Source organism: Saccoglossus kowalevskii, chromosome 2 (assembly GCF_978046115.1).
Source record: "Saccoglossus kowalevskii chromosome 2, keSacKowa6.1, whole genome shotgun sequence".
Lineage (NCBI taxonomy): Eukaryota > Metazoa > Hemichordata > Enteropneusta > Harrimaniidae > Saccoglossus > Saccoglossus kowalevskii.
Window position 1 is genome coordinate 18496748 of NC_140642.1, and position 12131 is coordinate 18508878.

Here is a 12131-nt window from a genome sequence, read left to right on the forward strand (position 1 = left end):
CGAAAACATAAACAAATGTGATTAAAATATGTGCCGGTTTATCTTATGAAAGGTGACAAAGGTAATTTTGCTTTGACATTAGGTTGAAGTGCACGGCTGACGAAAATATTGACATACGTCATTGAGTATAGTGTCTGTGATTGCTAAAGAATTTTCAGACGCAAGTCTTGCGTTATTATAATACCATACGACAATATTCACATACCTGCAGCCATACATGTGCCAAAGACTTGTCCGCAGTAAACCTTTTCCTTAATTTTACCTGTAGTAGGTTATTTATCACGTCTACAGCTGTAAAGAAAAGGAAGTATAAAACCTTCAAGATAAGTTCTCTTCATAGTTGCATTACTCTGGCATTTATACGTACAGGGCTGCTTAACCTTGTTATTTGTACATGATGCATAGAACTTGTATAGAGCTGATATCTGATGTATTGTGAGATTTAAGAATTGAAAACAGAAAAACATTATTTGTATACTGTAAAATACTTGATTTTAGCTATTTTCGCTGAAGGAATGAAGGAATCCAGCAAATATACTTTTCCTATATTTTACATTCAACTCGTCAAAAATCATTGAAAATAAATTCCATACAAAACACGAAAAAGGTCTTTTCAGCGAAAATTAATTCCAGCTAAAATAAAGTATTTTACAGTACTGTATACATGTATAGTTTTCTAAAAAGTGAAAAGCTGATTATATATACTGCAAACTTGTTTTATGGTACCACTCTATGATAAGGGCATATGCTTTATACATAAATAAAAGATTAATCTCTTCCGCCATGATTGTTTTGGTTTGTATTTGATTATATGCACAGCAGAATAATGGCAAATTCAGATCATCAAATATTTCACATAATCGTTTCAAGACTCCAATACAGCTATAGGAATGATCTCAGAGTGCATATTGAATGATGTTCAGTTTTGGTACCTTGTGATGATACTTCCTTCCATGGATTGGGAGGATACATGAACGCAGCGTTCTGGATCTGATCGGTTATTTCTTCATCTTCATTAAAAGGGAATGTGCCACTCAAGCTACAGAGAGTAAAGATATTTCATAAAAGCTCTGGGATTTATATGTTCATATCAATAATAATTCCACAGATGAAGAATACAATATGGCCGACATGAGAAAATTCAAAAATAGACTGTTGTCAGAAGTTACTGTATATTTGTTGAATACCAATTACCCAATTGTCCAATTACAAGCAGCCTCTCGGCTGAGATAACCCTGCTGTTAGCAATGCACATTTAAATTAAAGAACAGAAGATATCATTAGAAAATGAACAAATCTAAAAGATGTCTTTCTGAGGTACCTACATGCAAAAATTCAAAGCAATTGGATTTGTGGTTTTTAACAAGAAGTCGAAAATATCACTTTTTATAAAAAATGACAAAAATTGAAGATATCATCACAAAATGAACAAATCTAAAAGATGTCTTTCTGAGGTACCTACATGCATAACTTCAAAGCAATTGGATTTGTGGTTTTTAACACGAAGTCGAAAATATCACTTTTTATCAAAAATGACAAAAATTGAAGATATCATCACGAAATGAACAAATCTAAAGGATGTCTTTCTGAGGTACCTACATGCATAACTTCAAATCAATTGGATTTGTGGTTTTTAACAAAAATGACAAAAATTGAAGATATCATCGTGAAATGAACAAATCTGAGAAAGGTCTGCTTCGATTGACAAAAGCAACAGCGGAGCTAAAAAATGACCACCACCAGATTATAACTTTGTTTCCGTAGTAACAAGGGCACAAATACCTCCAATTTTTTCCAATTTCGCTTCAGTACTATCATAACACACTTACCTTACGTAAATGATGACGCCTACAGACCACATGTCTAACGATCTATTGTACCCTTTACTACGCAATACCTCGGGTGCTAAATATGCTGGGGTACCAACAACTGAACGACGAAACGACTTGTCACCAATGATTCTTGCAAAACCAAAGTCACACAATTTAACCTGTGAGTGAAAATTATGAATAAATTTCACAAGTGATGGAGGACATCACACTGCACCAATTTCTGACATTGTTGTAATATACTGCTAATACTGTAAAATCTATATTAGAATCCGTGGCTTCTATTAAAATGGTACAATACAACAGAGGGGATGCGGTTTCTATTAGAACATCTACACAAATGAGAAATTGTGATTTTTTTATTCTCAATTGTTCAAAAAGAATGGGTGCAACTTATATTAGGGATGCAGCTTCTAATACAGATTGTATGGTACATCAGATTCCATGCCATGGATCTAAATGCTGTCAATCTACGGTATATAGGGTACACGTCAATGTGGTAACATCTCTGGGACATGAACGCTTTAATCTTGCGAGACGTTTTGTAGCAGTAAAAAAAAGACATGAAGTCAGGGCAATATAATGTGGTTCTCACTAGCGTCTTAATCCACAGAAATTCCTTGAAGCAAAAATATGACATAATACAGTTACAATGTTTGTACTTACTTGCGGGAAATCAGAATCTGATGATAGTAGTACGTTCTCTGGTTTCAGGTCACAGTGAACAATATTTTTACTATGTAGATACTTCAGTGCTATAAGAATCTGTAAATGTCAAATTTACCAATTTGGTGAATAAACAAAGACATGTCACAGTAGAATTGACAGAGGTGTATTAGCAATCATGGCAGACCAGTCAAGGTAAGGTTACTATGACATGCAGCTTTGAGGTACTCATCTCCGTGTACAAATTTAGAGGAAAAAATCAGGTTCATCACATTTTCTTCTGACCTATGCCAAAAACTGATGAACTGTGTCAGTTTACTTCAAATTTTCACAAGATAAATATGCAAGCATCTGTTTGCAAGCAATACCACTGATTTTCCAAGTATTTGCTTCATTAGTAGCAATTACATACATTACATAAGTGTTTCTATGATCAAAATAAGTAATATTTTAATGATTCAGTACCGGTATACATCAAATGCAATTTTTGGTTTATAAGCATGTCTATTGGAGCAGTTCACAAGATAATTTTGTGGCACATTTTGTAGTTTATTATTTATGCTGAAAGCATACTGTGAATTTCACAGACTTGCATCGAATCATGCAGTTCATAGGATAGCAATGAATACGTTCCAGCCTCATAGGGAGAATATTGAAGCAAAATACAGGATATTATTAAACATCCAACACCATAAATAGTTGAATTTATCTATCGTAAAATTTATGTGTTCAAAAGTGTTCAAAAGTGAATTTGGAAATTGTGCCTCATGTTTATGTAAACATAAACATTTTCAGCATGTGATGTCACTGAAAGCAGACGTTCAAACAGCGCAAACCACAGTGCATGAACATACGGGCACATTAAATTTTTACTACAAGCAAAGGAAAAGATTTAAAAAAATGAGGTTATCAAGCGGATACTGCAAAGTATGTAATCAGGTAGTACGGTAATGCATCAACCTCCGCTAAGTGTCAGTTGATATGATCACAGTACTGCCTTGATGCATTTGTGGTATTTTCGTAATAACCTCACAGTATTCGCACTGCAAGATTAAATAGACTGCGTGAACGTATGACAGTGACAATCCTTGGGGAGAGTAGGTAGACGTTGTAGAATTTCAGATGACCTACTTGATGAATTAGAAATTTGGTCACTCGCTCCGAGAGCCGACCTCGCTGACTTGATAGTATCATCTCCAGCATGTCTCCCCGAAGTTTCTCCATCACAACAAATACTCTCTCGGGAGGATCAAACATCTTCTCCATATTCACCACTCCCGGATGGCGGATGCTCTATGAAAGAAACCAGATTATAGGTAAATCGATATAAGAGAATTGAAGATATCATCATGAAATGAACAAATTTGAGAGTGGTCCACATGTAGTACATATATATGTAATATCAAAGCAATTGGATTTGTGGTTTTTAACAAGAAGTCAAAAATATCTCATTTTACTAAAAATGACAGAAATATTCACCAAAATTAGAGAAGATATCAGATATCATTACAAAATGAACAAATCTTAGAGAGGTCCACATGTAGTACCTATATATGTATTATCAAAGCAATTGGACTTGCTGTTTTTAACAAGAAGTCAAAAATATCACTTTTTACTAAAAATAACAAAAATATTCACCAAAATTAGAGAATTGAGGATATAATCAAAAATCTGAGAAAGGTCCATATGTAGTACCTATATAGGTAATATCAAAGCAATTGAACTATTGGTTTTTAACAAGAAGTCGAAAATATCACTTTTTACCAAAAATTACAAAAATATTCACCAAAATTAAGAAATTTAAGATATCATCACGAAATGAACAAATCTCAGAAAGGTCCACATGTAGTATCTACATATGTAATATTAAAGCAATTGGACTTGCAGTTCTTAACAAGAAATCGAAAATATCACTTTTTACCAAAAATTACAAAAATATTCACCAAAATTAGAGAATTGAAGATATCATCACAAAATGAACAAATCTCAGAAAGGTCCACATGTAGTATCTATATATGTAATATCAAAGCAATTGGACTTGCGGTTTTTAACAAGAAGTCGAAAATATCACTTTTTACTAAAAATTACAAAAATATTCACCAAAATTAGAGAATTGAAGATATCATCATGAAATGAACAAATCTAAGAGAGGTCTACCCCAGGTACATACACAAAGTATCAAAGCATTCAGGCTTGTAGTTTTCAAGAAGAAGTCGAAAAAGGTAAAACATTGACCCCGCCGGTGACGACGGACAATCACTCATATGATAAGCTCCGCTTGACAAATGGACAGCAGAGCTAAAAAACAGAAAAAAAAACACAGAAAAATGGTATAGGTTTATTGAGTATAGACCACACAACAACTCAACTACCACTTACTTGAAGAATGGATACTTCATTTTTTAGCTGTGTCTCTTGTTTAGTCGGAAAACGTAATTTATCTATCACTTTTATGGCCACTTGCCTGCCTGACTTCCGATGAACACCTACAATAATTAATGTAATTTGAATACAATTCTGATTCGCTCAACGAGAAGTTGAACTTAAGCTCGTCATTAAAATTGAATCCACGGAGAAGAGAACATTTACATTATCTCTGTACACAGTTAAACTTGACACAATTATGATTGGCTTGATAGAAAGTATAGACCATTTAAATTTGATCTGGGCATTGAAATCCAACTCACATTTCATACAAATTTTTGGTGTTTTTTTGTTGGAGAAAACTGGCCACAAGTCAGTCAAATGTCAGCGAAATGAAAAACAAATCAACATGCATATGTATTTTATTATCACTCATCTTTGTACAAACTTAGAACAAAGAGTAACATAATCTTAGGGATGCACAGAAGAAACAAAACAAAACAGTCCTCATTTCTGACAATGCTTGACAGGGACTAAAAAAATCAAACTAAGAAAATCCAACAAAAATAACAATTGTTATGTTACCTCCATACACAATACCAAACTGTCCAGAACCTAATATCTCATCTGGAAATATCTGATAATGCTGGCTGATGTCCTCATGTTTAATAAACTCGCATTTCTCAGCTGCAGCCTGCTGGGCCTTGTCCACTTCAGCAGCCCTCATTTCGGCACCTGTTGACAACCGGATAATCACTTCTTTTCCAGGTTTAATACGCCAATTACCAACCAGTCAACAACATCAATAGAATGCGATGTAAAAAAAAAGGGGGGAAGAGGGAGAGAAAAAAGTAGCATTTGAGCAATGTAACATGCATAGAGACCAACACCACTATATGAATCTAAGTATTTGGCTTACTTAAGAACTAAGAAAGCACAAGCATTTGTTTTTTTTTACATGTTGACGCTTTACAGTGAAGAACTAGCTTGTAAACATTAATATTTAGTAATGATTTAAGAAGTTACAAGAGAGATTATTGAAATGAAGCAAATGTACAAGCTGATCAAGTGAAAAGCAAAATATACCCATTAAGATGAATGGCAAATTTAGAGTCAGAATTAACAAGTGGGGTCACTTTTTGTTAAAATGTTAGAATTGCAAGGCAAGTCAATGAAATTGTTATCACCAAAATGGTTTTGTTAGTGGAAAAAAGATTTATTATAGTTAGTATACTGGACCTCAGGCACCAGCTATACAATCCTGCAGAGTTATAATAATTCATGATGCATATTTGTTGTTCATAACATATATACTTCTAACATGTTATTTCGAGTGGGCAGCACACACTCATCGAATTTATCTGTGTCTGTGATTGGATAAAATAAAGAACGAGACACAATGATATTACAAAACTGTATTTGAACGATTTTATAAGAACAGGGTAGACTTACTATGTCCATGCCCGCTGCCAGAACCATGAAGCGCTGGAGTTGTAGCACTTGCTTCGCTAGGCTGGGGTGTGACAGGCATCAAAGCAGCGCGAATCGCTTTCTCCCATCCTTTAGCAAGATGCATACCAACACCTTTTTCAGGCATCTCATTCTCCTCAGACTCCTCAGATTGTTTGTGTACAACTTTCTCTCCAACGTAATAGATAAGTTTGGCTGTGAATAGCGTAAAGCAATATGGTGCCATTGAATCTGGTACTTGTACGTCGCCTGATGCGGTTTCCAGCGATAGTATTTCCGAGAGTGGAATTTCCTAGAAACAAACCAAATTCAACACAGTTCATAAGTAGACATGTGAGTTTTACCGGGGTATATTCCTAAATTATTCAGACAAGAAACAGTTCACGCACTCACCTTGTAATATTTTGTGCCTTGGTCGCTTTGAAATAATGTCACACATTTTGTGTCAAGCCTCCAATAGTGTCGTCTACGCTGTAAGTTAAAAAAAAAATTTGTAGAAAAGTGAGAAAAGATAGGAATACATGGAAAATGTAAATTTTAAAATATTTTGTTTCACTTTAATTAATTTCCATGTTAACCTGATATGATTGAGATAGGATACCAATGGCTAGAGCTCTATAGCAAAAGTCAAAATTCCGGTAATATGAATGCAACCATATTTTTGGTGCAACATTTGGCACATTTTTTATGTATTATTCAAGAATTTCTTGGTTTGGCAAAAAAAAAAGTGCTTTGTTTCTGATCAGTGCAAAAAAAAATAGAAAAAAATTTAATTTCAAAATCAGGACCAGAAATATTACAATGCTTACAGATTTTGATTACAATAAAAAAAAATGAAAAAAAAAAATGAAAAAATAATAATGAAAGACTGAAACATGAAGTGGCACTCCTCTCCTTGTTAATCAAATAGTCCACAAATTTACATAAATATCCATGATATCCAAGATGTCTAATAATATCGAGCGGAGTAAAATAACCACTTGGTGTAGTCACAATTTGTGGTTACTGTGAGTGTAAAAGTAATAACATTACGATTGTTTCTCTAATAAGCATTCATTTATCAGGATTTATTCACCAAATTAAAAGGCTAACTGAAAGCCCTGCCTCAATCATTCCACAAATCTGAGTTGGGTGCCTCAAAAGTTTTATGTTTATGCCTGACAACAACAATGAAATAATTATTAATAACCAATTTAACTTGTCAAGCAACACATTTTCATGAGTACTGGTCAAAGTATTACCATATTTGACGAAATAGGGTAATATGAGCAAAGGGTAACTGTTACATTGGAACCCTGCAAATTGCAACAAATTATTACCCCCTGTGGATTGATCGCAATAATCCATTGGTCAATCCTTTCACCACTATTATAATATTGTCACCTTCCACAAAAAAAAAAGTCCTGAAAAGGTGTTCTACAAATATAAAAATCTATTTTTTATGATTAGCAAAAATATCTAATTGTCTTAACCAGACTTTAAGGGTTCACTACCAGATTGAAGAAACTACATAGTTATCAGAAATCTAGCCTAAAATGAGATAGATTGTTCCTTTGGCAACAATGCCAGTCTTACCATGCTGTCTTTGTTAGTGTAATGTACCAGCCAACTTTCTTTCATCACTTGTGAACCCCGTCTTTTTGTGTGTTTCACAGACTGAACGATACGCATCAAGGGTATTTGATTACTGGTGGTGGGACTGGAAAAATGAAATATTATAATAAACAAGTCATTGAAAATGACACAGTCCCCGTTAAGTTCTCTTTGTGCTCGTCATATTAAAGTGGAGGGGTTGTCGCGAGCGTGTCCTTGAAACTTGAGTTCCAAGTGGCGTATACAACAGATTGTTTATTTACATCAAAACACGTGTTTCGTGTCATAGTAATATGGCCAAAATAAAAACAGCCGTTATTCAGCCATCTTTGATCTGATTATGAAACACACTGATATGTATGATGTATGTGCCAAATACAAATGAAAATGGTACATAAATTGTGGAAATATAGTAGTAAGGCCAAAAAGTCAGATGGCTGTCAATCGGCCATCCTTGACCAGATTTTGAAACAAATTGTCATGGACATGCATCCTAACATGTATAAAGTACATGTATGTGCCAAATTTGAATGAAAACTGACAGAGCACGTCCAAGATACCGCATAAAAAAACAAAAACAAGATGCCTGCAAGTCGACCATCTTTGATCCAATTGCAAAATAAATCGTCATGGACATGTATCCTAACATGTATAATCTGTGTACCAAGTTTGAATGACAACTGACAAAGCATGTCCAAAATACAACATTTTCAAAAAACAAGATGGCTGCCAGTCAGCCATTTTGAATCGAATCGCTAAACCACTGCATGTGCATAAGTTCCACATAAGGTACTAGTCACACGCAAAGAATGAACGGAATCGGTCCACAGGATTCTGAAATATGACGTTGGATAGACTGACGCACGGACAGACGGACACACGAACGGTCGGACGGACAGACTCAGGAACTCACGGACGGTCGGGGACATGTATCCTAACATGTATGATCTATGTACTAAATTTGAATGAAAACTGACAAAGCATGTCCAAAATACAACATTTTCAAAAAACAAGATGGCTGCCAGTCGGCCATCTTTGATCCAATTGTGAAATAAATCGTCATGGACATGTATCCTAACATGTATAATCTATGTACCAAGTTTGAATGAAAACTGACAAAGCATGTCCAAAATACAACATTTTCAAAAAACAAGATGGCTGCCAGTCGGCCATTTTGAATCGAATCGCTAAACCACTGCATGTGCATATGTCCCACATAAAGTACTAGGCACATGCAAAGAATGAACGGAATCGGTCCAAGGGATTCTGAAATATGACTCCGGACGAACGGACGCACGCACGAATGCACAGACACACGGACGCACGGAAACCGAATTACAAGTCTTCGTTTTCGGACTTCGTCCGAACAGGGACTAATAATTTTACCTGTCAAGATTTTAACTAATGTAGAAAGGTGTGAAAATTTGGCTAAATAACTGGGCACCATTGTGATGATTTGAGGCTGTGTTTAGTCATTTGCATAATGATATTGATACATCGAATGGGCTCAGTTCCAGGCCTAATACTAACACAAGTGCTCCTCTCCAGTGCTTTGTTCTCTTCCCAGATTTAATGACCAATACTCACTTGGTTCACTCTATCCTGAGAAGTTTCAGTATACAACCACCATTTAACAAACCATGGTTTTTTCACTGGTTTACAAGTAAAATAAATCATTGCAATCACTCACACAATTACTGACCTTAAAACTTTTTGTAATTCCTGGTCATCTTCTGGAAGTGTTTCCGGATCCAGGTTAGTGCTCCGTGGTAGTACATCATTTTCTTCTTCGTTTTCATTTTCATCGCTCTCGTCCAAACCACCATTGTTCTCTGGTACATTTTCTGCAATTGGATCGGCTAACACAGTGAAAAGGTAGCAATGAAAAAAAAGAATTGAATGTGAATTATCTGATGTGCCAATTCTGAAAATATAGAAGCTGTCTTCTTCCATTTTGATAGTACATGTAAACTACGAGTGCAGCCAGATCATATATGTTCATATGTTTTTTAATTCACATCTCCATAATCGAACCATTGCTATTTTAACAATTGTTGAATTTCAAGTTGATTATTTTTGATGCTCGACTCAATCCAACAATATCAATCACCTGACAGATCGATTGATAACTGTACCAGATACAGGTTACAAAATCACAAGAGATATAGCTGGGCTGGCAAGATGTTTCAGACAATGTCTGTCGTCACAGTTTTTTGAGCTGAGCTATAGTGATGCAAATTCGTCTGCAAATACGCGAGATGAACAACAATAAGATCACCATTCTGGTAACTTACTTTCTCTCAAGGGGTCTTCTCCTAAGCAATCTTTAGGAACTTTATCGGCACATTTTTTATGACAATTAAACTTGCAATCTACAGTGGAAAAAACAATAATAATACAATACATATTACGTTATTGTTACAAATAAGATATAATGGGGGAAGTAATAATAATCATGTAATATGCATTGAAAACTGCTACAAATTGAATATACTTCTGTGATCATTTTGACTCGTTCATAAAAACTTCAGCAAGTTACCAATACTTCCGGACCCGATTGCAAGATATTTGAATTAAATCCATTTTGTGATGTTTTGACCTTGAAATTAACATTCACTAGAATCTCACCTTTACATTGGTAACCCTGTCGGAACAAACCACGTAAAAGCTTCTTACAACTCATACAAACAGTCGGCTTGGTATACGAATGAATTGCAAATGTATGTGGTACTTTGATTCTGCCAGCGACAGCTTTTTCAACCCAAATGGGTCGGCCGCTCCACGAGGTGGATCGTTTGTCACGTGATAGTGCGTCAGACTTGATGTGATTCTGATGAAGAATAAATAAAATGAAATTAATATCAACATAATTGAACACTTTTCCAGATTTTCACCACAAAAATGACAAATCTTCTTTAATTATGTAAAAAAAAAGCAGTGTCACCTGATGGAAATAACACTCAATGTACTCCATTGCACACCTTGCCACCATCAACTTTTATCTGTGCTATAAAATGCATTAATATTGCTCACAAACAAGGTTATGATTTGTATGTGGAACAATGTATTGTTGATGACATGGCAAATAGAGTCAGAATAATACAATGTGCATCAACCATGCATCAACTTGTAAAGGCTTTATACAGACGACAATATTAGACATTGCAAGGTATCAACCATAAGACAAATATTAACTAGTTGACAACTAATAGGCAATTTTAAATAACTTGAATCAGAACCTGCGATGTGATACAACACCTATATTCTGATACTGTGGGCAATTCTGTAGTTATGAGAGACATAAAAACCACTACATGTCTTTTTTTCCAAAAACTGTTTATCTACTACAGACGAGTGCCATTAATAATGAGAACTTTTTTGTATCAACAGAGCCACTCAATTATTATGTCCATAGTTAATCGTTAGCACTTTTATCAGGTACTTTGTGTCAACAACAGACTTGATTGATTTACAGAACTTACACCCTTTAAAATGGCAAATATTGGAATTTCCTAGGACAAGAAGAACAAATTTCTGGTTTTCACTTGTGTCAGTTTTCTTTTGTCAGAAGTTTAGAAAAAAATTTAAGCAAAATCCATTAAAACAATTTTCATAAAACATCTTTCATAAAGATCCATCCACTTTTGTAAAAGACTATCATTATTGAACAACAGATATTAGACAAGAGCATCTCGATGCTGGGAAAATAAGAGTATTTAAAGGTGTGTTTTGGAGCAATGGATTGGCGAACAGGCAGAAATGCAAATAAAGCTGAGGAAGAACTCCTGTGTCTGTGCGAGTAATTAATTATAGATTTTATATTAGATGTATTAAACATGATGCAATTACAGGTAGAAAAATTAACTTGTTCAACTGAAGTTTTCCATTAAAAATTAAATCTACCTGTCCCAAATATTTCAAAGACATTGACATTACGTGACGAGACCAACCCGATTTGCCGTCGATTTCCTGGTTTGGGTGAGTTTCATATAATATACACAAGAAGATTGATATGCACTACACCGCCAAGTGTACTAGAAATACTCCCGATGGCAATAGGAAGTTCGTAGGAAGCTAATACAGACAAAGTAAATGGGAATGATAATATAACAAAATAAAATAATAACAAAATAATTCATCGAAAAAGTATAAAAAAAACTTTTTTTATTATATAAATACACTTTGAAAAGGAACATGATTCATAAACAT

At 34.6% G+C, this 12131-nt stretch overlaps 1 protein-coding gene across 3 annotated transcripts in view; it reads right to left on the reverse strand.

Annotated features, from left to right (window-relative positions):
* Positions 1-12131, reverse strand: part of LOC100370448 (serine/threonine-protein kinase D3) — a 61788-nt gene that overhangs the window by 5590 nt on the left and 44067 nt on the right. Inside the window, exons 5-17 of one of the 3 annotated variants that reach the window (XM_085492583.1) lie at positions 10551-10752; positions 10217-10294; positions 9625-9766; positions 7905-8028; positions 6723-6800; positions 6312-6621; positions 5445-5618; positions 4875-4981; positions 3627-3788; positions 2496-2594; positions 1830-1990; positions 933-1039; positions 206-291 (exon numbers count right to left, since the gene is read on the reverse strand). In XM_085492583.1, coding sequence (XP_085348709.1) covers positions 206-291; positions 933-1039; positions 1830-1990; positions 2496-2594; positions 3627-3788; positions 4875-4981; positions 5445-5618; positions 6312-6621; positions 6723-6800; positions 7905-8028; positions 9625-9766; positions 10217-10294; positions 10551-10752 — 1830 coding nt within the window. Of the gene's footprint in view, positions 1-205; positions 292-932; positions 1040-1829; positions 1991-2495; positions 2595-3626; positions 3789-4874; positions 4982-5444; positions 5619-6311; positions 6622-6722; positions 6801-7904; positions 8029-9624; positions 9782-10216; positions 10295-10550; positions 10753-12131 lie in introns of all 3 variants that reach the window. The other 2 variants (XM_078013513.1, XM_085492582.1) reach the window with 2 other exon arrangements.